The sequence below is a fragment of the Anopheles coustani genome, chromosome 2, assembly GCF_943734705.1.
Source record: "Anopheles coustani chromosome 2, idAnoCousDA_361_x.2, whole genome shotgun sequence".
Taxonomy (NCBI): domain Eukaryota; kingdom Metazoa; phylum Arthropoda; class Insecta; order Diptera; family Culicidae; genus Anopheles; species Anopheles coustani.
Window position 1 is genome coordinate 65428382 of NC_071289.1, and position 23424 is coordinate 65451805.

Genomic DNA, 23424 nt, shown 5'->3' on the forward strand with positions numbered 1-23424 from the left:
CAATTTTGCAAACCTATACTTTTACCACCCCGCTATTGGGATTAACATAACTACATTAAATAAAAAAAATCATACCTTATCAAATCTCGTTAAAACTACTGAACTTCAAAATCTCGAACATAGGTTTACAATGTGCTGAGAATTGAATCGAATTAAATAATAGATGTTTTTTAGTTAACCTCTCGATAGTCCGACCAAGTGGAGAAAATGACTCAAAAAATTGTGACACTGTTTTTTTTTTAATTTTCGTGTAGTTATAGTAAAATTTTTGAGATTTTATTGATTAAATAATGGTTTTCATATATTTGTTGATAATTTGCCGATAATAACCAAAAATTTGGTTCAATTGCATCGATTAGTATCACATATACGAATAACAGTTTACAAGCATAAAAGAGCGTGTTTCGAAATGCAGGTGCATTCGTTTTGTAGAAACAAAACGTGTAACAAAAACTCCTCGAGCCCAGCCAAAACTATGAAGGGGTTAATTCCACAAAAAATTGCATCTTTCACTTTATAAACCACCTAAGCAAAGTGGTTAAATCAGAATAAATCGACACAACTACGTTAAGCTACCTCAACGCGATCCAAATGGCCTTAAAATTTGTTACATTTTAATTTCAACAGTTGCACCAGGAGGAGACCACCTGATTTCGCTGATCGACGAAATCTCTTACGTATCGCCACCGTCTCCGATGCTGTCGCAGATCAACGACATCCCACCGGAGCAGTTCTGCAACGGTGACAACCGCCCGCCAGACTGCGGCCCGAACTGCATGTGCACGCACAAGGTCGACATTCCGCTGAACGCCATCGTGGAAGTCGTCATGGTCGACGAAGGTGAGTCCCCCGGTCCCGGTTTTGTAGCTTTTTCTTCTAAACTAACCGCCTTTTTCCCCTTCGGAATGGATCAACCACCATTTGCAGTACAACAAGACAATCTGAGCCATCCGTTCCATCTGCACGGACACGCGTTCCACGTCATCGGTATGGGCCGCTCGCCGGACAGCACGGTGAAGAAGATCAACCTGCGCCACACGCTCGACCTGGACCGACGGGGTCTGCTGAACCGACAGTTTAACCTTCCACCGCTCAAGGACACGATCGCCGTCCCCAACAATGGCTACGTGGTGCTGCGATTCCGGGCAGATAATCCCGGTAGGTTCTCATTTCCACGCCCTCCCGGAAGATCCGGAACTGATCCTTTCTTCTCTTCCCTCCAGGATATTGGTTGTTCCACTGCCACTTCCAGTTCCACATAGTGATCGGCATGAATCTGGTGGTGCACATCGGCACACATGCCGACCTTCCACCGGTGCCACCGAACTTCCCCCGCTGCGGCAACCACATACCTCCGATAAAGTTTAACTAGTTTACCAAGCACACATACCCCGCTCCCCTCGTGTGGCCACACCGGTCACCCACTCCCAGTCCAGCGGCGGTCTCCAGTCGCTCCAGTCCTTCCCGCAACAAGTCATCCCCTCTCACCCCGGATCCCCGCACCAAGCCCAAAGACTGTCCTCCTGCTCCCACTTTCACAGCTCCGAGTAATACAGTTTAAGGAAAGGTTCGATTAGTTAAGGAACGGCACTAGGGTTGTACGAATGTTTTTTTTTTTTTTTGCGGTGCCCCGTATGCCTCCGCTCGAAACCGTGTATCAGGTGGCTTCGGTAGAGCCATTACTTGCCACACTCTAGGTGCGCGTAGTTAGGATAGGTTATAAACTGCTAGATTTGTTAGGCCGAGCTCCTACCCAATTCCGGACTCGTTGGTCACTCGAAACCACCATCAAAGCGAAATGCCTTCGCTCGCGTGCACTGCGATCGGTGCATTTCCCATTGGCATTGCAGTGGCAAGAGCAAATTAGCGAATTTCCTGCGGACGCAGACCGTGGACAGCTTGTGGACTGTAATTTGTTTGTGGAGATGGATTGCTAGGGAAATTGAAAGGAAATGACGATGGCAGAATCCTTATCGACCCAGGAAGATACTGTACTTATTTTAATATTTTCATCATATGATCTTTGCATTGCGCTAGCATTTGTTCGCCAGTTCTTACCATTGGCTTTCAACTCTCTACAAGACTTTCACCAAAGACTACCCGCTTACCTGCAACGGAAGCTTTCGCTCCCGTGAAAGATCCACTGACAGGGCAAAAGTAATACCGACGGTATTGTAACGGTTTATGGAGTGCTTCCTTCTCCCAACTTATTGTTCACGTTCGCTTTCCCTTTTCTGAACCCGCAAACAAATTGGAGTAAATAGTTTTACTTAGAAAAGCTCGCTATTACCAGACGCAATTTGTGGCCGTTAGTTTAAGTTTTGTGCAGCTTGTGGTTTTGTTAATCGAGAGCAAGACATTTCCTGGTATTTTCCACAATTTTTTTCGACTTGTTGTTCTATACCATCTCGTGTTCCAATAGTTAGTCGTATATTTATGCTTTTGATTTTTTTTTTTTGCTCAGTCAGTAAATGTATAAGAAACGTGTTCATAGTTGGTAACAGTTTCTATACCTAATTTGGATTTTCTTGTTCCTAGGAAAATGTCATGAAACCAGGTACCCCAGCTACCAGTTGCTCGTAGGAAAAATAATCCTGAACAGTTCTGTTCTAAAGTTTACTACCCGAAGAGGAAAGAGGATAAAATTGAAAACAGCAAAAGCATCCAGCAAACAAAAGCAACACTTAAAAGAGAACCAAGTTCAGCCAATAAATAACAATAATACAACAGTGAGATAACAGGCCCCGGCTTCGGGACGCCCGTGTTTGGACTTTTCCTGGGGAGACCCGACCCACCGACCGAAACGTTGGCGCTGCTCGCCTTTGGCTAAGTAGATTTTCCCTTTTTTTTCTTCACTTTTAACAGGTTCACACTGGAATTGGTTTTTTCCTCTTTGGTATCTTTCATCGGTTTGAAATAAATAAAATAACCATGCAACAGTTTGGATTATCGTGAAATCGTGTGTCTGAATGATGCTGGGAGAGAGGAAATAAGCGGGAAATAAAACCGCGAACGACACAAGGGACAGAGGAATTTGTATTTCTGGTGGTTCTTTCTTCCGCAAGCACTATTTTTTACCAACACGTTGCAGAATTATGTTTCCCCCTTTCAAGGATTCATTTTATTTCTTTTTATTTTATGTTTGCACATTTTCCACTCTTGACTCAATTGGCATTTGAATTACCCACGGGAACAGGATAAATCAGCAGCGGTTGTAAGTCCGTTGATCGTCAGAAGATTAACTTTTCTAGGAGTAAAACGAATAAAAATTGTCGTTCAATCTTGATGCTTTATAATATCAAATTGACACATTTTGAAAAACAATGGGCAAGTATACAAAACATTTACTAAAAAGTATCCACATGATTAACCATGTGCAGAAATAGTCACATAGTACAGTCCCGAAACGTAGCTTCACTTCAAATACAATTTCAAACTTTGGAAATTAACGGCAGACATCCGCACAATCATATCTGCAAATTTTTGACTTCTTATCGTTCGTATGCTTGTATTTTAAATATTTTTAATTATTATCAAAATTAAATTCTAAAGATCAGAATTTTCGTATCGTACTGTTGTGGAACATGGAAATGAAACGGAAATATTACGTTGTATTTTCACTGGGCATTGCTGTCTTACAAATGTCACTGAATTTGACATTTCTCACACTTTGTAAACAAAACAAAACCTCCACAAAACATTGGATTCCTTTCCTCAACGAAAGCAAAATGGGCAAAAAGAAAGATTTTTACGCTGAAAAAGATGGTAAGAACAATTATTAGTGAGTACTTTAACTATCTAACACAAGCAAATCTCCATTTTAAGGAACCGGGGAAAGTTCACACAAGAAACACAAAAAACACAAAAAGCACAAAAAGGTACGCAGTCAACCGGAGCTGCAAACCTACGAGATGGTGGAGGAACAGGCCTTGGACGAAACCGTCGAAGTCGTAGAAGAAATTGAATATATGGAGGCTGATCCAGAACCTGAAATCATAACGGAAATAGAAGCGGAAGTACACACCACAATTGACACCAGTGAGTGCCAGCCGGATCTGTTGGACGATTCAACTCAGCAAATGCAACCCCAGAAAGTTGTATCCCCGGGCAAGTCACCGGCTGCCATGAGCAAAGTGCAGAAAAAGGGCCGCAAAAGAGGACGCGATAGTGGGACGTCGAGCGAGGAGGAACGCTGGCTGGACGCAATCGAATCCGGCAAGCTGGAGGAAGTTGACGATGAGTTGAAAAAAATCAAACCGAAAGATCCCAAGCTCATGACGGCCAGACAACGGGCAATGTACGAGCGTAGTTCCGACAAGGAACCTGCTCCCGGATCGGAACTGCTAATGTCCCTCCCGACGGGATATAAAGAGAAGGTTATGACAGCGGAAGCGATACAAAAGGCGCAGCTAAAGTCGCAAAAACGCAAACAGATGGCGGATGAGAAGAGAGAGAAGGACAAAAAGAAAACCATGGAACGGTTGCTAAAAAAGCAGGATTCCAAATCGGTGAAAGCAATCAAGAATCGACCAGTCAAAGAAAAGGTGCCGATGATTACTTACATGAATACGGTCGAAGGTGCTTCGATCTCGTTGCCGCCGGACGTTGATTTCCCACTGCAACCACAAGCACCAAAAGAACCTCCTAAGCCCACCCTGTGCGCCATTCCCGACTGTAAAAACATTAAACGCTACAACTGTTCGAGAACAAACACGCCTTTGTGCAGCTTCAAATGCTATAAAGCAAATATTGAGGCAATAAAGAGGATCATTTGTTGAGTGGAAAACAGACTTTATTTCTTCGCTTTAGAAATCAACCTGTAACAAGGGAAGAAACAAGATTGAAATTTCGTTTCAGCGATTATTTCGATTTCGTACTTTGTCGGCAAGTGCATAAATACTATCAGACGGTTCGTGCTAAGGTAATAAATAACAGCGTGGGACCATAAAACATAAAAACTTAAATCAGGGATGTTTTCAGAGAATCTTACCAAAAGTTGGTTCAAGTACAGTTCATAAGCGATTTTGTCGGTCGCCATATCCACGGCCACGGCCATCATTTCCTCAAGTTCCTCCACCGTGAATGGTTCTCCCTCTTCCGTAATAAGCTTTGTCATGTACTCTTTATCTACAAAACCTTTTCCTTCCTGGTCCAGAACACGGAATGCCTTGAGCAACTTTTCCGGCGGGGCTGGTTCCATTCTAGACGAATAAAAACACTTTTAATAACATCATGAGGCGCTACGATTCAACTTACTTATGCTCTGCAATCAACTGGCTAACGTATGGAAGGAATTTTGATAAATGGACGGTGCCGTTAGAATCTTCAAACTCCGTGGCAGAGATAACTTCATTCACGTCGGCCTCCGTGGGAACGCAACCTTTGATATCAGAACAACATAATTATTTTTCCAACAAGCCGACATAAAATTAAATCGTTTACCTAAAAATCTCAAGATGGTTCCAATTTCGCGAACATCCACCGTTTTGTTACCGTGGTGATCGAAAATCAGAAATGCGTCTGCAATACGCTTTTCCAATTCGTTTGCAGGGTTGATGTCTGAAAATATGTTCAATAAATGGTTGATCAGATCGTAATGAACTTTATTTTACTCCATTTCCTACCAGAATATTCAAAATCGGTCATTTTCGTCGCAGCGCAGATAAACACGGGGCATCGATTCAACAAACAATTTCAAACAACGTCCATTTTATGTTGAAAGTTCGTTGTTATGGCAACGCAACTTTGCTGAAAACTCTCTCTCGCCCTAACTACTTCAAGAGTTTTAAATAAGACAAGATTTTGTTAGATTTGAATATCATACATGCAAAATACTTACGTAAATCAATTGTAAAAACTGGTATCTGTAGCGTATTTTGCATAATTTTATGTTTGCCATAAACTTCTACGGTTTGTGTATTTTTTTTTCTATGCGTCATTTATAACGTCATTTTGACATAGCAACTTTTGACAGCTGAATTGGGCAGGGATGTTTTGAGAAATCGTCTGCCGTTCTTCGACCGTCTTCTATGAAAAATAGTGTAACTGTTAGTCGTGTATTATAATTAAACCACAACAGAAAAAGTGAAAAGTATTACCAACCAGCGCACGAAGCCTCAGCGCAGCTTGAGCTAGGCGAGGGTTGTTCGAACGGGAAGAGCTCGCGGCAAATCATCCCTCGAATCAGCTAAGCTTGCCAGCTCTAAGTGTCCACAGAGGCAAACTGTGCTGCGTACTCAACGTACGCGCAAGCATCTGATCATAATTGAGACCGACGGAGCCGCGGCCAAAATGTCGGGTGACCAGAAAACCCTCATCAAGGGAAACCCATCCCAGTACGTGAAGCTGAACGTTGGCGGATGTTTGCACTACACGACGATTGGGACGCTTTGCAAGCAGGATACGATGCTCCGTGCTATGTTCAGTGGCCGTCTGGAGGTGCTTACCGATTCTGAAGGTAATTGATCGGCAGTAGTATAACGATGGGTTGATTAACAAACTCTATCTTGCTTTGTAGGTTGGATATTAATCGATCGTTGTGGGTTACATTTTGGAACTATACTAAACTTCCTGCGCGACGGCAGTGTGGCGCTTCCGGAAACTACGAAAGCTATCGCAGATTTGCTAGCGGAATCGAAGTACTACTGCATCGAGGAACTAATTGAAGCGTGTGAGAAAGTGCTCGCCAAAAAGGAACGCGAATCGGAACCGATCTGCCGTGTGCCATTGATAACGTCACAGAAGGAGGAACAGTACCTGATCAGCACCGCCACCAAGCCGGTGGTGAAGCTGCTGATCAATCGGCACAACAATAAGTACTCGTACACAAACACCTCGGACGACAATCTGCTGAAGAACATCGAACTGTTCGACAAGCTCTCGTTGCGTTTCAGTGGGCGTGTGTTCTTCATCAAGGATGTAATCGGCTCGAGCGAGATATGCTGCTGGTCGTTCTATGGCAACGGCAAGAAGGTGGCGGAGGTATGCTGCACCTCGATCGTGTACGCCACCGACAAGAAGCACACCAAGGTGGAGTTTCCCGAGGCGCGTATCTTCGAGGAAACGCTGAACATTTTGCTGTACGAGAACAAAAACGCTCCCGACCAGGAGCTGATGCAGGCAACGTCACTCCGCGGTGCCGTCGGTGGCATCAGCTCGTACACGAGCGACGAGGAGGAGGAGCGTACCGGACTGGCCAGGTTACGCTCGAACAAGCAGAACAACCCCACATGATTCACGCATCAGCTCGTGCTGAAGCAGAAGTTGTTGCCAAAGAGGAACTAGCGCCAGATGCAGCCGGTTTTCCTTCGCGGACTGACTGCGATGCTCGCGCGTGCAACGTGATTCCAGTGTGCGTGTGTCAGTGCGATTTTTAACTTTGTCGATTTTATTGCGACGTTATGCGGTCAAGCCACGGAATGTGTAAACGAACAATAATAGCTATGCATGAAAGTTACAATAATCTACTAGCAAGAATTATTCGACAAAACATTCATTCGAAAGTGTTCCCCACATATTCCGGTAATTTACCGTTCTACCGTGTAGCGTGTGATCGGATAGTGGAAAGGGATTTCAAGATAAGCCTACCGGTACCAGATGGAGCTGATGGAAACTACCACTAGAATCGCCAATAATCGATAAGGAGCGCGCGGTCCCATACATTGCCGTACTTCACGAACGAGTCCCCTGTTCAATGAATATGTACTTCTTCATAATATAGATGTTTTTACCTTTATATCTCTATATCTGTCTAAGGCTATGCAGGGATTATGGGTCGGTGGAATTCAATAGCTTCGCGTATGGGTTCCAACGGCAATGAACATTGCTCCTCTTCCCACCAAGGACTGAATGCGTAGGCGAGCAGTTGATCAATAAATAGGTAACAATAATTCAGTAGGATACTGGTTGAACATTGCAATCGGATCTAAATATAGTCAAAACTAAATAAACTATGTACACTGCAACTCGTCGACTCGAAGATTTATTCCTCTGTCCATTGAGAAAACTCCCTGTTACTGGTTTTGATAGAAATTATCTATCATTTCCTGCTGCTCCGATTCGATTCGCTGCAGATATTGGTATTCAATTTTTAGCTTATCTAGTTCGACCATTTTCTCGATGATTTCGCTCTGCAATCAATTATGTTTCTTTAAGTTAGAACCTTTACCGCATGGCAGCACATTCGCTTCCAACGAACCTGTATTTGTTGCTGCTCGGATTCGCGCTGCTTGGAGAACGTTTTCAGCATGTTCTGCACACCGACCGCACGCATCTTTTCCTGGTCAACTTCCACCGCGAACACTTCGATGATGTTCGCAAACTGTTCGATGATGCGTCGGAATTCGGAAAGTTCTTGAAATATGGGAAAATTGAGGTAATCTAATGGTAGGAAAGGTCGGCAACACCTATCGCATATCGCTTACTTTCGGTAAACTTTTCACACTCATCCCGCAAGTCGTTCGTCTCGTTAGCAACCTCCGGATCGATCACTCGTAGCGTGTAGAGATCGTCTATGTACAAACCAGATTTACCAAACTCTTCTCCCATGGTGCCGTTTCGTGGTTTTTAAAACAACAATAATAAACCGATTGTTTTCTCTGGCACCGGAATCGCAATAGGCTACAAACTAGTTTGGTCGAACGGTTGCCATGGTTTCAAAGTTTACCGATTCTTTCCATCCCATATTGACATAAGAGAGTTGGGACACACGTGTGCTTTAATTTCGATTAAAAGACATTTTATTGCCCTTATTTTAGATACATTTGTGTATGAATTCAACCATCTATTTTCCTTGCGCCTCACACTTCCGGCAAAACATTTGGGTTTTTGTTTTTAATGGACCTTCTTTTCCACACTTTCTTCAACCGTTTTGCAGCTCTAAATGATTGCAGTCTGGTAGTTGTCCCAGTAAATCTGTCCTTCGGATGGGGATTCTAATGCTCTAGGGAGAAGGAAAAGCTTCGGAAAAGGAAGGGTTTTTCGTTTCTTTTGCCTTTTAGCGGTAGATTATTTTTGTTTGCCATTTCGTGTGTTACTGCAACCATCGAAATATTATGTACACTCTGATCCCGCGCTTGTTTTTTTCGTTTACAGTTCATTTATTTGGATACGTGCATCTGTTTAGTGTATTGTATTTAATCGCTGCTACTATCCGGCTCGTACATTTTAGTTCTGTTGAAACCGGTAGCAGCATTTGCCACACGGATGACATTCCCAAAAAGAACACATGTCTACAACTAACCGCTTACATCAGACGAATGAACCGCGACTGCACTTGAATATTGCTACTTGCAATGATAAATTATTTCTGTTTTGATCAATACGCACGACCCGGGCAGCAATTTTTGTCTCAATGTTTACATTCAACCACATATAATAGAGATAAAATGAACGGGTGGTCCAGGACTACCCCCCGCCTGGTCGATAATAGATATTGTTCGAGTTGGCCATTGTCACCCATTCTATTGATTTCATTTTCTCATATTTCTTATATTGATTTAGGTGATCGATTCCTCTGCTCCCAAACCCTAGGAACGCTACCTAAAACCAACCCATTTTTGTTCAAGTTCTTCCAACGAGTTCATTGTTGTAGTAAATACTGAAATTGAATTATTTAGGGTGCAGGGGCGGTACACAAATCGGTACATTGAAACGGGTTCATAGTTCGACCGTAGTGAACACTCTATGAGACGTACAAGCCATTTTACATAAATCTGACCACTACGGGGATTGGAAAACGATCAATCATCTGTTGTGACGTAAGTGACAATTACTGGCCACTCGACCGTTAGCTTAACTTCCTACATGGAGAACTAATCGAACCTTATTGTACGCCCCTCCTTTCTTCGCCCTCGAACGAAACGGACTCGGCGCGGATTGTTTGCCTTCTTTTGAGGTGACATATGAATGGTAATGCTGCGGCGTACGGCAGAAAATAATGGGATGATGGGCTTATGAAGTACTTCCCTAACAGAGCGGAGTCGAATCCTAAGAACACCCCGAAAAAAAGAAAACTAACAGCTATTCCTTCCCTATCCACAATACGCATCGAAAGGGTGTAGCGGAAACGCCTGCGGGTGGGGGCGTGTTCTGGCTTAGTTCCTTCACGTGGATGACGATGACGTAGCCGCTTCGGAGGAACCATCGATCGATGCGACAGCGGCGGCAGCTTCCATCTCCTCGGTGGCATCCGCCGGCGGTTCCTGGTCCGTTTCCGGCTTTGTTGCTCCGTTGCTGCAGCTTTCCACTTCCGTCGTGGAGGAAGCGCCATCGGGGGCGCAGGCGGGGACTGCATCGGTTTTAACTTTTTTCGTAGCCGACGACGGCTCCGGTGTATCGACGGAGGCCGAAGCTGTCCGTTTCCGCGACGCGGAAGAACCGGTGAAGTTAGGTTTAAACTTAACGATGATGGCCGTCATGTTGTCACAACCGGTTCCGTCCCCTTTGGTGTGTGGCGCTAAGCAATTGTCAAACAGCTGTAAAAGAATAGCAGCAGAGTTGTATTAGGCATTTTTAATAAATGTTTCCAATTTATTAGTTTCTAAAAATACGATTAGAATTATTAATGGATGTGGCTTGTATTTACCTCTTCACAAATTTTTGACAGCTTTGCATCCGGCTCGTGGATTCGCTCCTGCACGAACTGTACGACTTCATCACTGGTCATAAAGTTCCAGATGCCGTCGCAGGCCAGCACCATAAAGTCGTCCTCCGGCCCGACCGTGATGTGCTGGATGTCCGGCAGAGCGGATATCATCTGTTCCTGCGGTGGTAGAGATTTGTTCTGTGTTCGGGGGGAAAGAATGACCAAAACCAAATTAATATCATGCGCATCACCCGGTGAGGACAATGTAGGCGAAAGGTAAAGCTGGTACCGTTTTGTAGCCATGATCGCCGATGGCGCGGGAAAGATTAAGCCCTCCATTGACGCGCCCGTCCAGCGTCACCCGGCCGCCCGCCTTCTCTATCCGTTCGTACTCGATCGTGTCTTCCGGCTTGTGATCGAAGCTCATCTCCAGTGCCTGACCGTTGCGACAAACTACACACCGAGAGTCGCCTAAAGGTTGAGCAAGGTGACATATTCATAAATTGTCATTCCGGACTGTTGAAATCAATCATTGAGGGAGACAGGACAACGTTAGTCCTTACCTGCATTGGCGACGTAAAGATCCTTTCCGTGTAGCAAAGCAACGACTGCCGTACAACCGCTGTCCTTTCCGGGCTCATCGGAAATGTTTTTCATGAACGCAGCGTCTTCCTCGTTCATCAAGTCTTCCTCCTCTTCATATTCACCTTCCTCTTCACCATCTTCATCGTCTTCGCTTCCGTCCTCACTAGAAAATGAAAAGAACGAAATCAATCCATGGCCTACTTCTACACGATACGCGTGCCGAAACTCACCCGTACGGATCTTCTTCGCCGTCCTCTGTGCTGGATGTATCATCGGCCGGTTCGCCGACGTGCGGGAACTCCTCGTCGGAATCGCTTTCGTCATCATCGTCCGTGTCATCATCGTTCATGGAAACATCGGCCGACGAAGGACCATTCTTCGATTCTTTCTTCACCACCTCGCCGGTCGCCGTGCTGTGTACCTTAGGGGCCGCCGCTGCAGGCGAGGCGCTCTTCGATCCACCACTGGATGCCGAACCAACCACCCCATTCTCTCGACTTGCCGATGAGCCGGCCGGAGCGGCAGGGGTCGAAGAGGATGAGCACGAAGACGACACGGCTCCAGATGATGTGCCTCCCACCTTGACGTCCCCGTTCAGTCTGCCCGCAAGCAACTGTCTACTTCCATCCGACGAAGAACTGTCCGGGGCACAGTTTTCCTTAACTGCGGCGGAGGCGGCACCCGATGCCGATGCTTCACCCCTGGCCACCGCATTTGCCGGCACGATTCCCTCAGTGTCGCTAATCTCGTTGCTCTGTTCTGCCGTTTTGCTTCCAATGCCGACTGCGGTGGTGGCAGCGGCGGAAGCGGCAAGGGCGGCAAGAGTTACATCACTTGTTTCGGCAGAGGACGATGACGATGATGGTTCCTGTACGGAGACAGCTGCCGTTTCGCGAAGCACCTGTTCCTCCGAGCTGCTGACAGTCGAATCCGCCGCATCCGCTGAAGCTGTTGAAACTGGTTTGCTTTCCTGAGCGGCTGGATCTGCTTCTCCCGAGCTTACGGGGGCACTGCTAGAACTGCTTCCACCTGCAGCAGCAGCGGAGGCTCCGGCGGAGGACGAAGACGAACTGCCACCGGGTTCGTCCGTATCATCGGCCCCGGAAGAACCACCCGCCATACCACGTCGCTTGCCTTTCAAATATGGAGAAACCGATTTCGAAGAGTTTCCCTCCTTCGCTACCATGGCCACACGCTGGTTGGACGCTGCTCCAGCCATCTTTACCTCCTTGCAGTACCGCTGCAGAACGTCGTTTAACGGCATCATTGCCTCCTTGCACAGATCCTCCACATTATCGTACTCTTCCTCCTCCTCATCCTCGTCCGCTTCCTCCTCGCCGTTGGTTTTGTCCGACAACTGTTTCAGCACCTCGATCACCCTTTCCTCCAGCAGCGTCGCGTCGAAGCCGATGAACGCATCCTTCAGTGCCTGCGTGAAATTCTTCCGCCCGTACGCCTCGACCGTTTTGAGGAAGCTGGGCAGGTGCAGGCTGCAGTACTGGGCCACCTCCGCCCCGCCGTGCCCGTCGTACACCGCGAAAAATGAAGCGTTATCATCGAAGTTCAGTATGCAGTTGTGTGCGTCCTGCAAGTAAACAGAGAACGCGCCGGATGTCAATTTACAACTCCTCCAACCAGGCAGATAAACATAAATCTGCATCACGGCCTACTTTTGCTTCCAACCGCGATGTGTGACCATTCCTTTTCGGTGGCACATTTGTTTAGACTACGGGTTTACGAACGAAACCGACTCACCTCTTGACTAACTCGCCATCCTTGCATCGAGCTCGAGCCGCATATCAAATAATCGTTCGACTCGTCGCTAGAATCCTTCTTCGTTTGCGGTTCCGAAAGGTATGCTCCCATGTTGAGGGCTTTTCCGGATGGCACCGGTAACAAGCCAGTTGGTGAGAGGTTGGCTAAAATCCGCACGCAACCACGGGAAACTTGATTTGTACCGTGTTACAGACCTGAAAAAATACACACACACCATACAGTTAGCGGGTTTTCACATTTCCTTGTGTAGTGCCACTATGAAACAATAGGCGCGTAACAAGCACACCTTTTTTTCAGCGCACACTACGCACATCGAAGCGGCATCCCCGTTTCAATCTGCCGGATGCACGCGCGCACACACTCACACGCACTCACGCAAAACGCGACGCGACTCTTGTTGGGGCTTCTGCCCTATCTGCCGGCAGCCGGGAAAACTCACGTTCCGCACTCAATGTCCAGACCCATAAATTAACCGCCGGATTGCAAAGGGCCTTAGAGCGTTGGCATTGGATTTGCACACGTTTGGAACTTACCACACAAAACACTTGCAAATAGCAGCAGAACGCGCGATGTGGCTACTTTGTAACCAACGCGGCGAGGGAAGCGAGATGAACTGCCGCCTTTTGGTGAAATACTCCTTCGAAACAGCAAAACTTACCCACAATCGCTCCGTTTGGCGTGAAGAACGCAACTCGTGCGTTTGTTTCCGACCAGCAAACTGTTTATTCTTTCTTCCCGGCAAATTTCCGTCTTCGACCGTCGCGGGTTTGCTTTACGTTGCTGCTGCTGCTTGCTTCTTTTCACCGCGCATCATCACGTCAAAACAGGACTTTGCAGGAATTACTGTCAAAGTTGCGGAACGCGTCGCCCGACTTCAGCGAGATCAGGTTAAAGCGCGCTAGAACAAATGCGTGAGGAAATGCCTCAAGCAGCCCTTGCGAAACAATCTAGTCGCCAAAATTGCAACTTGGAACAACTTTTAGGTTGTTTTCGGTTTCAAACGTTTCGTCAAAGCAGGTCGGAACGCGGGCGGGTTGAGCTGCTCGTGGAGATGTAAAATCGGAGCGATAATTAACTGATTTAAATCCGATTCCTACTATGAGGATGAATCCGAACCCAGTTCTTTTAAATTCTGCATCGTCCGATTCATTTGCATCCATACAAATTTGTAAGAAAAACACTCAAAGCTTATCTTGCTTCCCCTTGCTATATGAGAACCATTAGCTCCGCAGTAAAAATGCCTTTGCAATTATTTGTCTTATTACAGAACTATACATACAAAATGGTAAATAAAGATACACACATCAGTAAAAATTATGAAATAACACTAAACATTTTTCAGGTATGAGTCCGGAGCAGATGTTAGGATTTGTCTTTTTTGCGGATCGGAGTTTAAAGATCTGTTCCTTTCTCGGAGCTACAGCTGCCACCACTAGTAGGGTGTCACAGAGTTTGAAATGGACCAACAACAATGAAGAATGTTGTTTGAAATTTAACCAACTTTTGATAACAATTTCTAACAATCGGTACCCAAGAATGCACTCAAACGCCAAACGAACTGTTAGTTTTTTTTTTTTAATATTCTGTTGGTAGATTTCTCCCAATGTTTGCGATAAAGTTTATTGAAGATCGGTTTCATGAGTGTTTGATTATCTTTAATTTGTGTAGCCAATCTTTAATGTTGCTCGTGGAAAGGAAAGTGCAGTTCATGCAAGTATGTTTCTTAGATCCGCACGTGGGTAAGTAAGGTTCTAATTTTGTAAGCCTTTCTTGAATCGTCCTATTAGTTTTATCCACTTTCCAATGTAATGAATCTGTGTTAAATTCTTTCTTTTCATACTTAAACAAACGATGTACGAAACAATCAATCCGGATAAATAATGTCTCTGCCAGTGCCTTTGCTGTACTGAAGAAAATCCCGCAACACTCCCTTATCGTGGAGCGTACGCTCGCGCCATGCCATGCGTGGAAATCGTTAATCTAATTTTTTGGGCAATTTATATCACCGCTTACAACTGTCGAGCCCACGGCCGCTATCACAGGAGCTTGCTTTTGGTGGGTCGCTTTTTTCAAAGGCTCTGCTTTTCTTTGCAGTACGAGTTGCTTTCCTCTTACTGCTGTTTCTTCCCTTCATATTGTTCACTTCCCGAACCCTAGACGACCATCATGCATCGTGGATGCAAGACGAAAAAAAACAAATGAAATGCGTATTGTAAATAAGAAACTTGCTCCAAAACGACGGTAGCTGATAGTAAATTGTGCTCTTCTATATCCCACAATCCCTGAGCTATAAACTATCGAAGAAGAGTATTTCACTCTTTTGTTAGCTTTCACCAATAACTTTCATACTCGTACTGAAAACATACGGTGCAGGGGAAGAAAAACAATCATTACAAATCAAATGATATGCACAAACAAGTTTACGTGAAACACATAAATGTTGCAAAACTTTTCCCCAGAGCTTACAATGCGATAAACGAAATAATCCTCTTGTGGTTATTGTCATCGAGAAGAACAAGGGATTTACTTTACGAGTCCCTTGTCAGTGCAGCTACAATCTCCGGTAAAAACGAGATAACGTGTTAGGATGGGAAAACGTTCCTTGTAAAAAATCGGAGCTATGAGTAAATGACGTCATAAATGTTCTTGGTTTCGAAGAATATCTTAATCCATCCGCAAGAGGCGGGATAAGGCGGACGGTTTGGGGGATTGGTAGAGAATCACGTGCAACATACGTTTCTGCGTAGGTTGCGTACGCTTTGGCACCGCGAAACGCCAACGCACACAACATCCAACCACGTCCGAGCTCGACTCGGGCCATGGTGGGACTTTTTTACGTTTTCCCTGAATGGGTGAATGGAGCCGTGGGTGGATGCTACACAAAACTCTACTGAGCGTGTGGAAGAGGACCATGAGGACGAGTGTGGAATGTGCTCGTCGCGGGACGTTTTTCCCACGCCCACGCATTCAATGTCCTTGTAGCTGAACGACTGGAAGCATCGTGACTCTTTTTGTATGGTTCTGGAAATCGTGGAAAAATATTTCCTCCCACACGCAACAATTTTACTGGTCAGTGGCACGGATTTCCAGATAGTCAAGAGCATTAAATGCATTAACTTTCCCAACCGCAGACGGATGGCCAATTTTCCATCCCCATTCATTTGACCGGAACCGTTCTGAATGACTTACATGGGCCATTTTTAATGAACTAATCCCTAATTACGTTCATTAGTAGTACGTTTGTTGGAATATGCCCATAATGCCTTCCGGGTAAATTTGTACGCATCGCACGAACACGTGACCTCCCATCCACCTGGCCATTGCAATCGCTGTTCCTGTTGCATTGCCACCGCAGCGCAATCCGGCGGTGCACGGCGGTTGCGACGGGCGAGCGCAACAGACGTCACACCACTACAGCGACACAAATGCATCCGTGACGAAAGCGCAAGGCTCGGCCAGGGTTCCCCGGGCTGGCAGCGTTAGTAGAACGTCATAAGACCAAAGTCCTTACCGAACCATTTCCGCCGAAACGGCTCGAACAAAGAGCGCCCGCAGCAGCTCCGGCAGGGTCGGGAAATGAACGTGTGCACTTGGCGAACGAAAGCCCACTTGCATGACGTTCGGGATAGTAACCGTAAATTTACGCGCTCCCGAAAGACAAGGACGGACGAATATCATCCCGCAACGGAGCGTGACCAAGGTAACGGGAGCTGGAGAGCCACGTCTATGTATGCTCCTACTATGGCCTACCAATACTGGCGTGGCGAGGCGCGTAAAAGCTAGTAGAGAAGTGCATTTCGAACCCGGGTTTCCATCGAATTCCTTCTCCAGCGACGATGGAGTCGAGGCCGAGATGATGGTGGAGGTCAGGACTTCGGACTTCCGAACGTTCCGCGCCGTTGGTGCATTTTTGTGTCCTCGGCACTGTCGCAAGTTGTGTGTGTGTGAGTGAGTCTGTGTGCATAACGAGCCCCAAGGAGAAATCACCATGCCCCAGAATGCGCACGCCCTGGAAGAAGAGTTCCGCTGTACGACGCCATGGAAAACGTGTTCATTCGTTGCCCTCCAGGTGTCCCGAGCGCGGTGTGTGTGTGTCACTAGATATTTGTCTGTATGTTTCGAAAAGAGTTGGAAATATAAATAACAAAATCAAAACGAATTCATTTGGAAGGTCAGAACCAAGCTGCAGCGGGGAGGATGATTAAAACGAGCCATCGATCCTTGAATGTTCCCGTGTATCGATTCCTTTTTGTCGGGCTACCGGAAGCTAGTAGTTCTTCCGCACGACGTGATCGTATAGGACGGCCTGCTCGTACAGCTCGCTCGGCACCTCGGTGCGACTCGTGTTGGTACCGTAGAAGCTGGCCACCGGATCCGGATGGATGTCCTTGCGATCGTGCATGTTGCGGAAGATGATGCCACGCCGCGGGTCAAAGAGGATCCGATAGTTGCGCGTGTTATTCTTCCAGCTGCGGTCCGTCTTGGCGTTATAGTACAGGAGATCGACAGGGGTCGGGTAGAGCACGGTACGTCCCTCAAAGATCGCCCGCCAGTCGTTGGAGTACTGCTGATCGCGGTGCACCCGTCGGAGGCCTTCCTCGTAGTCGATGTAGCCCGAGATTTCCACCGAGTTTTTCATGCACCGGATGTAGATGATTGTCTGTTGGAGAAGCGAGGAGTGTCAGCTTCAATCCACATAGACGGAACCCCATGTTGAACATTACCGACAATAGACCCAAACGATTAGGACGTTCCCTTTCCGCCAGCTCCTGGAGTAGCGTATCTTTGGGCACGATGTTACGGCTGAACAGTGTATTGGGATCCTTCGCTACCTGCAGGAAGTTGCGCTGTGCCTCAAATGCTTCCTTTGTGAGTGCTCTAAATGTAGACAAAACAAACGAATGTTTATTTGAGAGGACAAATAAATGTAAATTAAAATCCAACTTACCTGTAGCCCGTTCGATACAGGCTGATTAAATTTTCCCGATCACCGAAATACTGGAGGCTCTTGCCATCGATTAACGACTCGAGGTATTGCTCGTACGTCTCGAACTCAAGAATTCGTAGGTCCTGGTCGGTTAGCTTCATTTTCTAACGGTATGCACTAGTACTAGAGAAGGAAAATAGATAAACTATAAGTTGAGTCTACTTAGATTCTTTGATTTCGTGAAAAATTGAGTACTTATTCGAATTTCAAAGTTCGTTTCGTAAGTTAAGGCTTATGGATTATTTACAGAACGTATGCATACTAAATAAGCATGTATTTATAAAAAATGATCTTTCATATGTACTAATGATTTATCCCAACAAAATGGGACTGATTTTTGGTTTATTGAAAATTACATTAAGAATGCAATCGAACCATTGGTTAATCAACATAACCTAAAGAAATGTATAAATGCATGAATAACCGGGCGCCTCCATCGAGATAAAAATGGATAAATGTTTGAAATAATATTTCAAAATTAAGGTTTTAATAAAAATTGATGTACATATTAACTTTGAATTACGCTCGTGTTAAAAGTTAAAAACAAAACGTGTAGAAATGAAAACATGCTTGCCTGTCATTCAACAACCACAATCGCTGATAGCAGTTACTATTGGCTTCCAATGACGAAACGATAATGGATGGGAAAATTCAACAAATGAATCATAAATCATACTCCCCAGTGCCAGCAGGAGGAGCAGCACAGTGCAGTGCGTCCACCGCACAAACACACTGGAAAAACCTCCTACCACACAGTAAAGCCACAAATGCCCGCCAAAATAAATCCTTTCCCTCCGAAGCGCGGCATTCAGGTTTCCGACGCGGTTTTGCGCATTCGCGCTTCCGGCATGAACGCACTAGCAACGATTTTCCTTTCATCGCGTTGGTGTTCATTTCTGTCCGGTTCGGAAAAGCGTTCGGTGTTTTCCTTTTTTCTCTCCTCTCGATACTGGTGTGCGACTGTGTGGTTGCGCGCAACCAAGTAAGCGTCCCATGCTCGACACGAACACACACGCACACACTCGCACTTCACTTTCACGGAAATGTCGATGTAGTTGTTCGGTTCGCTTGTCGATGAAGCACGCTTGTGCGCGCGTGTTGTCAGCAGCGAGCTGGGAGGCCGTTCGCTGGGATTGACCGCGTATAACAGGCACCTTCCAGTGCTGGCGCCGTTCAGAATCGAATGAACACTGGCTCGGGCAGGACCACGGTGTGTGCTTCCGGTGTGTGCGTTCGTGGTGTGGCACGGCAAACGGGTACCGCCGGAAACAAAGGGCGGCAAGCGAAGCGCAGCAACTCCAACTCCAACCGCAAAAAAGGAAAATAAAGCATTGAGCAGAAAAAAAAACTAGCCACGGGAAAACAACGCACCGACCTACCCGAAGAAAGGGAACGGCCAGGCAATGGCAGTCGACGGTGGCCGTGATGTTACATAAAAAAGTAACGCAAAGCAAAATAACACAAGCGCATACTAGTGGTGCGGTTTGAAGGTTCCGAGGCCAAAGTGTACCCGGAGGGTTCGCGGCCAACGCGCCCCTAGTGAGATAGTGAGTGTAGGAGCGTGTGTACGGCCTCGGTAGTCCTGTCAAAGTGTGTTTTGCTGCTGCTTGCAAGGTGTTTCGCCTTATCTGGGAAGTGGTTAACGACCATAACATTTCGCGCGACCACGACGATTATAACATAAATTCTCGGGTTCAAGTGAGTTTGATAAAGTTGTCCATTTGTTGGGCCGACTCTGTGAGCGAATGTCAATGCTCAGCCCACCGACTTCGAGAAGCTTGTTCCGGAGCGGTGCTGTTCCGCACACGTCTTTTCTATCCAGCCCGTTTTAGCGATGCGGAAACCGCAGCTGCTTCTAGGAGCCATCGGGAGTTCGATCAAAAATCGACCACATACTAGCAGTGAGACCGTGTGAGCCTCGGTGAGACCCGTGTGCGTGTGTGCGAATATGTGGAAGTTTCAGGCTGGCCAACCCTTTGCCGCGAGTGTCACAATATTATCGCCCGCTTAGTTGACGTGAATTGCCACGAAAATTTCCTTTCCGCCCGGAGAAGACGGCCGTGCAAACTTCGTGCGTCGACGTGTTGAATTGCCCGTCGCCTGACGGTGTGTGCGTGCGCGTTGAGGCTGTGTGCGAATGTTTATTGCTCTGCGTCAAGGTGAAGCTTTGTGGAGCAGGAAGGTTAATTCGTGACCTGTCAAAGCGTGGTGGGGGAGCTTTAAGGAAGCGCGTACGAGAGCGGCGTTCAGGCGGAAACGAGCTTGAGTTTTTTTTTGGCAAGTTTTCACGGCGTCCCAATGGCGGAAACAGGATGACAATCGGCAGGGCTCCGTGGTCACCGTCCGTCTCAACCATCGTCGAGCGGAGACGGGCAGCACATTTATGAAAGCTGTCAGCAAATCTGGTGTGTATGTTAATCAAGCTGCTGTGAGCGAATTGGACAAAGCGTGGAGGATGTAGTGAGCTAGTGAGCAGTTGCTGCTTTTCTTCGTGAGATGTATCGCTCACTGACCGTGAACCGGAAGGTGGAAAACAAGCCGTCGAACGCCAGGAAGTGTGCTGTCGTTTCGCATTTGGCACAGAAGAAGAAACGAAACACAAATGCCCCTGCGGAGGCTTGTCCTGTTTGGTGAACAGCGAAACTAGTGCCCTACACTTGTGCCGAGTGTTACTTCTTCCGGCACTGTCCTTCGTTTCACTCTGCCCCATCGTCGCGGCCATCAGTTACACGGGCCTTCGCTAGACTTCCGCTAGTGTCTTGTGTATTTTGAGTTCGATTTTCCGCGTGTTCTACTACTACCCGCCTCCTGTTCGGTAGAATGTGTCCTTTTCCTCAAATCGTGATCGAGAATGAATAGAACCACCGGGGACAGAAACAAGAAATTTCCCGGCTTCTTCGCAGCGGATTGTGTTCTGGCATCTTGTACAATGGAAATCACCGATCGAAGGATATACACAAATGAGCACAACTTTAACCATCTAAGTAAAATGTAAAGCAAAGCAACCCTTAATGTGAGGGTTAACACAAAATCGAAGGTAAATATCAATTGTACTCTAAGAACAATTGATCCTGTTCTGGTTGTATTTGTAACTATACGATATAAACGTTTATTTGTCGAAGAAATTATGTTGCGAATAAATGTCCTTTACCGGACACACAAAAGTGAGAAGGAAAAACAAATGAAAACTCCTTTCCGCTACGATTCATTTTCGTGCGTCGAAATAGAAATGTCAAAGTAAGCGACCAAAAATAGTAACCTGCTCGATTGAGACGAAGGCGGAAGGCGGGCGGAAGTACTGATAACGAATGAACCCCATCACCTTGGTTGAACCGGAATGAGTGTGTTGGTGTCGGAATCAGTGAAACGCGCCACCCCAACTCCTCCCCCGACCGAACGCTCAACAGAGAAGGGCTTTTGTGAGGCACCTTCTGTAGCACCCGCAGTTTCATCATCTTTATGTGCTTTCCTTTCTCTATTTTTTCCTCGAATTTGTCGTTCGATTGCGTGCTTCGAAATCGGTGCCCCGTCTTTCCCAATTCATTCCGCTCGGTAGTAAAAGGATCGTTCTATGAAGGGGTGGTGGAAAATCAGCCAGTGCACTGGCTCTACTGCGAAGCTTTGAAGCTTGCGTGTGCCCTTCAATTCCCACGGTATGGTACGACTTGGCGTTGTGTGCGTACGCAAGGAAAATGTTGTTTCTGCGTGAAAAAGCGGGACGTCTGAAAAGGAAACGAGCGAGAGCGTAAGATTCGATTCATTTGATTGTACGAATGGATTGAATCCTGGTTGTCAAGGGTTTCCCACGTAACGAGGGTAGATTTTTCATTGGCATGCGTGTGCATGCGTGTGCGTACTCATGAAAGCGAACCAACGGGTACGTTGCTACGCAAAACATGAGGAAAATGTACACCGAGCATGGCTGCTTCCTTTCGAGGCGAAGTATTTTCCACACATCCTTACAAGTTTGTGCGCCATATGGATAAGCTTGGTGGGGGCAATTTTCCACCCGCCCGGGAGTTCTCACGCTTTCGCCTCGGCAAAGTGAGTACTTCAGAGGCTCTGGCGTCGTTGTGTTGTGCTCTTCACCCTATCCCGAAAGGATGATTCGACTTTCTGTTCGGCGCCTTTTCCTTCCCTTGGTTCCATTTTATTTCCCTCTCTGCTTCCTTTGCTTTTCTCACCTAAAAGGCGTGTATGTGTGCGATAATCTTGAAGTGCTCGCTCGTCGTCCGTCCTTGCCGGGGCATCCGGCGTACGGCGTAGGTAATCGGCTTCGAATCCGGAACGTTAAGCATCCGTTACGATTGGATGAGGGATGGCGCGCGGTGGCATGTAAGATGTGGGCGAGAGGTTTTCTCGAAGTGATTGCACCGTAGAGGGCTGGTGAAAGGCGTGAATCCTTTGTTTGTTTGCTGCTGGATTGAGACAGCATCGGGGGGAAACGGGCTAGAAATAGCAGGTCGTTTCGATGTTGAAACCTGGAGGTGTAAGTATACATTCATACGAATACACGTACACACGTGATAAGGTAGTAAGAAAAATCCCCAATGAAAACATTCTTTTTACCCGACCGCTTTTGAATGAAGTTAAGAAAAAGGGCTCGTTTTTATTCAACCATCCCTACTCTCGTGACATGATAAATGTATTTCTAACTCGAGATTACAACTGTTTAACGAACTCTATCCTTGTTGCGTTTTTTCCGTATATCCTCGCGTTGGGGATTAGAGCTGGATAAGAGGTTGGTTAGCACGAGGGATTAGCGCACGGATGAGTTGGGAGCTCAAAAAGCGGGAACAACGACGGTTTGCTTCTGGGCTTACACACATCGTAACCTCAAGCAGCTCACGTTACGGCTGCCTTGCATGGTGTGTGCGCCTCGATGAATGATTGCGCTGCCACTGCATTTGACCCAGTTTTTGCGAGAATGTGAACGAACACTTCGTTGTTCTTTTCTGTGCCACAGCATTGACTTATAAATGTTTTATTTTGCGGAAATAATCATGCAAGAACATTCCGCTGATAATGCTGAGGTTGAGTATAAATTGTGGGGTCCTTCCTTGGAATATTTTTGTTTTAAGTAGCAATCGAAATATAATTCCCTAGTTTGTTAATGTTATCGCTTATATATATATTTTTAACAAGTACTCTGCATTTTTAAAAATTCATGAAGATATATTACATAGTAACTACCTATTTTAGGAATGTTTGGTGATGTTTTCGTAGTCTATTTGCTTCAGTGTGCATTTGTTACGAAAACATATCTCAAGCTTGCGATGTAACTGCAAATTTGATAATATGTAACGACACAAAACTGATAAAGAGCCTTATGGAATGTCGAGAAGAGGCAACAAAAAAAATTGTTTTTCAATGAGTAATGTTTTAAAAGCTTGTTCAACGAGAAATGAGTATGGCAAAGACAAAATTAATATTTCACGCCTTTTAACACGTTTTGTACCACGCCACCCCTGCATGGATGACGTTATTATTC

General features: G+C 46.2%; 7 protein-coding genes across 8 annotated transcripts in view; 3 read left to right on the forward strand and 4 right to left on the reverse strand.

Annotated features, from left to right (window-relative positions):
* LOC131263851 (uncharacterized) overlaps positions 1 to 1372 on the forward strand; it is an 82162-nt gene extending 80790 nt beyond the window's left edge. For both annotated transcript variants that reach the window (XM_058266124.1, XM_058266127.1), the window contains 3 exons: positions 628 to 840; positions 928 to 1158; positions 1224 to 1372. In XM_058266124.1, coding sequence (XP_058122107.1) covers positions 628 to 840; positions 928 to 1158; positions 1224 to 1372 — 593 coding nt within the window. The remainder of the gene's footprint in view (positions 1 to 627; positions 841 to 927; positions 1159 to 1223) is intronic.
* Positions 1373 to 3728: 2356 nt separating this feature from the next.
* LOC131263864 (INO80 complex subunit B) lies at positions 3729 to 4786 on the forward strand. The gene is made up of 2 exons (XM_058266140.1): positions 3729 to 3781; positions 3839 to 4786. Exons 1-2 carry the CDS (start codon positions 3729 to 3731, stop codon positions 4776 to 4778), a joined length of 993 nt encoding a protein of 330 aa, XP_058122123.1. The 3' UTR covers positions 4779 to 4786.
* Positions 4787 to 4853: 67 nt separating this feature from the next.
* On the reverse strand, positions 4854 to 5646 carry LOC131263883 (dynein regulatory complex protein 8). Its single transcript, XM_058266161.1, has 5 exons — positions 5625 to 5646; positions 5443 to 5559; positions 5257 to 5380; positions 4991 to 5201; positions 4854 to 4916 (listed from the first exon to the last, which is right to left on the reverse strand). The coding sequence occupies exons 1-5, from the start codon at positions 5644 to 5646 to the stop codon at positions 4854 to 4856; spliced, it is 537 nt and encodes a 178-aa protein (XP_058122144.1).
* Positions 5647 to 5994: 348 nt separating this feature from the next.
* LOC131263865 (BTB/POZ domain-containing adapter for CUL3-mediated RhoA degradation protein 3) lies at positions 5995 to 7956 on the forward strand. Its single transcript, XM_058266141.1, has 2 exons — positions 5995 to 6457; positions 6518 to 7956. Exons 1-2 carry the CDS (start codon positions 6292 to 6294, stop codon positions 7231 to 7233), a joined length of 882 nt encoding a protein of 293 aa, XP_058122124.1. The 5' UTR covers positions 5995 to 6291; the 3' UTR covers positions 7234 to 7956.
* A 56-nt stretch (positions 7957 to 8012) lies between these two features.
* LOC131263888 (intraflagellar transport protein 20 homolog) lies at positions 8013 to 8547 on the reverse strand. Its single transcript, XM_058266167.1, has 3 exons — positions 8424 to 8547; positions 8198 to 8352; positions 8013 to 8129 (listed from the first exon to the last, which is right to left on the reverse strand). Exons 1-3 carry the CDS (start codon positions 8545 to 8547, stop codon positions 8013 to 8015), a joined length of 396 nt encoding a protein of 131 aa, XP_058122150.1.
* Positions 8548 to 9117: 570 nt separating this feature from the next.
* On the reverse strand, positions 9118 to 13932 carry LOC131263848 (probable protein phosphatase CG10417). The gene is made up of 7 exons (XM_058266119.1): positions 13605 to 13932; positions 12926 to 13140; positions 11401 to 12755; positions 11149 to 11333; positions 10875 to 11056; positions 10586 to 10783; positions 9118 to 10475 (listed from the first exon to the last, which is right to left on the reverse strand). The coding sequence occupies exons 2-7, from the start codon at positions 13034 to 13036 to the stop codon at positions 10104 to 10106; spliced, it is 2403 nt and encodes an 800-aa protein (XP_058122102.1). The 5' UTR covers positions 13037 to 13140; positions 13605 to 13932; the 3' UTR covers positions 9118 to 10103.
* A 3281-nt stretch (positions 13933 to 17213) lies between these two features.
* Positions 17214 to 18034, reverse strand: LOC131263866 (cilia- and flagella-associated protein 299-like). Its single transcript, XM_058266142.1, has 3 exons — positions 17895 to 18034; positions 17671 to 17824; positions 17214 to 17606 (listed from the first exon to the last, which is right to left on the reverse strand). Exons 1-3 carry the CDS (start codon positions 18032 to 18034, stop codon positions 17214 to 17216), a joined length of 687 nt encoding a protein of 228 aa, XP_058122125.1.
* Positions 18035 to 23424: the final 5390 nt, after the last annotated feature.

Excerpts from the sequence above, each read along its gene's own strand:
- LOC131263865 (XM_058266141.1), top strand. The coding sequence starts at position 6,292 with ATGTCGGGTGACCAGAAAACCCTCATCAAGGGAAACCCATCCCAGTAC. Across the intron at positions 6,458-6,517 it reads GGTGCTTACCGATTCTGAAG|GTTGGATATTAATCGATCGT; the intron begins GTAATTGATCGG and ends CTTGCTTTGTAG.
- LOC131263883 (XM_058266161.1), bottom strand. The coding sequence starts at position 5,646 with ATGACCGATTTTGAATATTCTG. Across the intron at positions 5,381-5,442 it reads AACCATCTTGAGATTTTTAG|GTTGCGTTCCCACGGAGGCC; the intron begins GTAAACGATTTA and ends CTGATATCAAAG. Across the intron at positions 4,917-4,990 it reads TGTACTTGAACCAACTTTTG|CACGAACCGTCTGATAGTAT; the intron begins GTAAGATTCTCT and ends TTATTACCTTAG.
- LOC131263864 (XM_058266140.1), top strand. The coding sequence starts at position 3,729 with ATGGGCAAAAAGAAAGATTTTTACGCTGAAAAAGATGGTAAGAACAAT. Across the intron at positions 3,782-3,838 it reads GATGGTAAGAACAATTATTA|TTCACACAAGAAACACAAAA; the intron begins GTGAGTACTTTA and ends AACCGGGGAAAG.
- LOC131263848 (XM_058266119.1), bottom strand. The coding sequence starts at position 13,036 with ATGGGAGCATACCTTTCGGAACCGCAAACGAAGAAGGATTCTAGCGAC. Across the intron at positions 12,756-12,925 it reads GATGGCGAGTTAGTCAAGAG|GACGCACACAACTGCATACT; the intron begins GTGAGTCGGTTT and ends GTTTACTTGCAG. Across the intron at positions 10,784-10,874 it reads GCGATCATGGCTACAAAACG|AACAAATCTCTACCACCGCA; the intron begins GTACCAGCTTTA and ends CCCCGAACACAG.
- LOC131263866 (XM_058266142.1), bottom strand. The coding sequence starts at position 18,034 with ATGAAGCTAACCGACCAGGACCTACGAATTCTTGAGTTCGAGACGTAC. Across the intron at positions 17,825-17,894 it reads CTGTATCGAACGGGCTACAG|AGCACTCACAAAGGAAGCAT; the intron begins GTAAGTTGGATT and ends GTCTACATTTAG. Across the intron at positions 17,607-17,670 it reads ATCGTTTGGGTCTATTGTCG|ACAATCATCTACATCCGGTG; the intron begins GTAATGTTCAAC and ends CTTCTCCAACAG.
- LOC131263888 (XM_058266167.1), bottom strand. The coding sequence starts at position 8,547 with ATGGGAGAAGAGTTTGGTAAATCTGGTTTGTACATAGACGATCTCTAC. Across the intron at positions 8,353-8,423 it reads GTGTGAAAAGTTTACCGAAA|AACTTTCCGAATTCCGACGC; the intron begins GTAAGCGATATG and ends CCATATTTCAAG. Across the intron at positions 8,130-8,197 it reads CCGAGCAGCAACAAATACAG|AGCGAAATCATCGAGAAAAT; the intron begins GTTCGTTGGAAG and ends AATTGATTGCAG.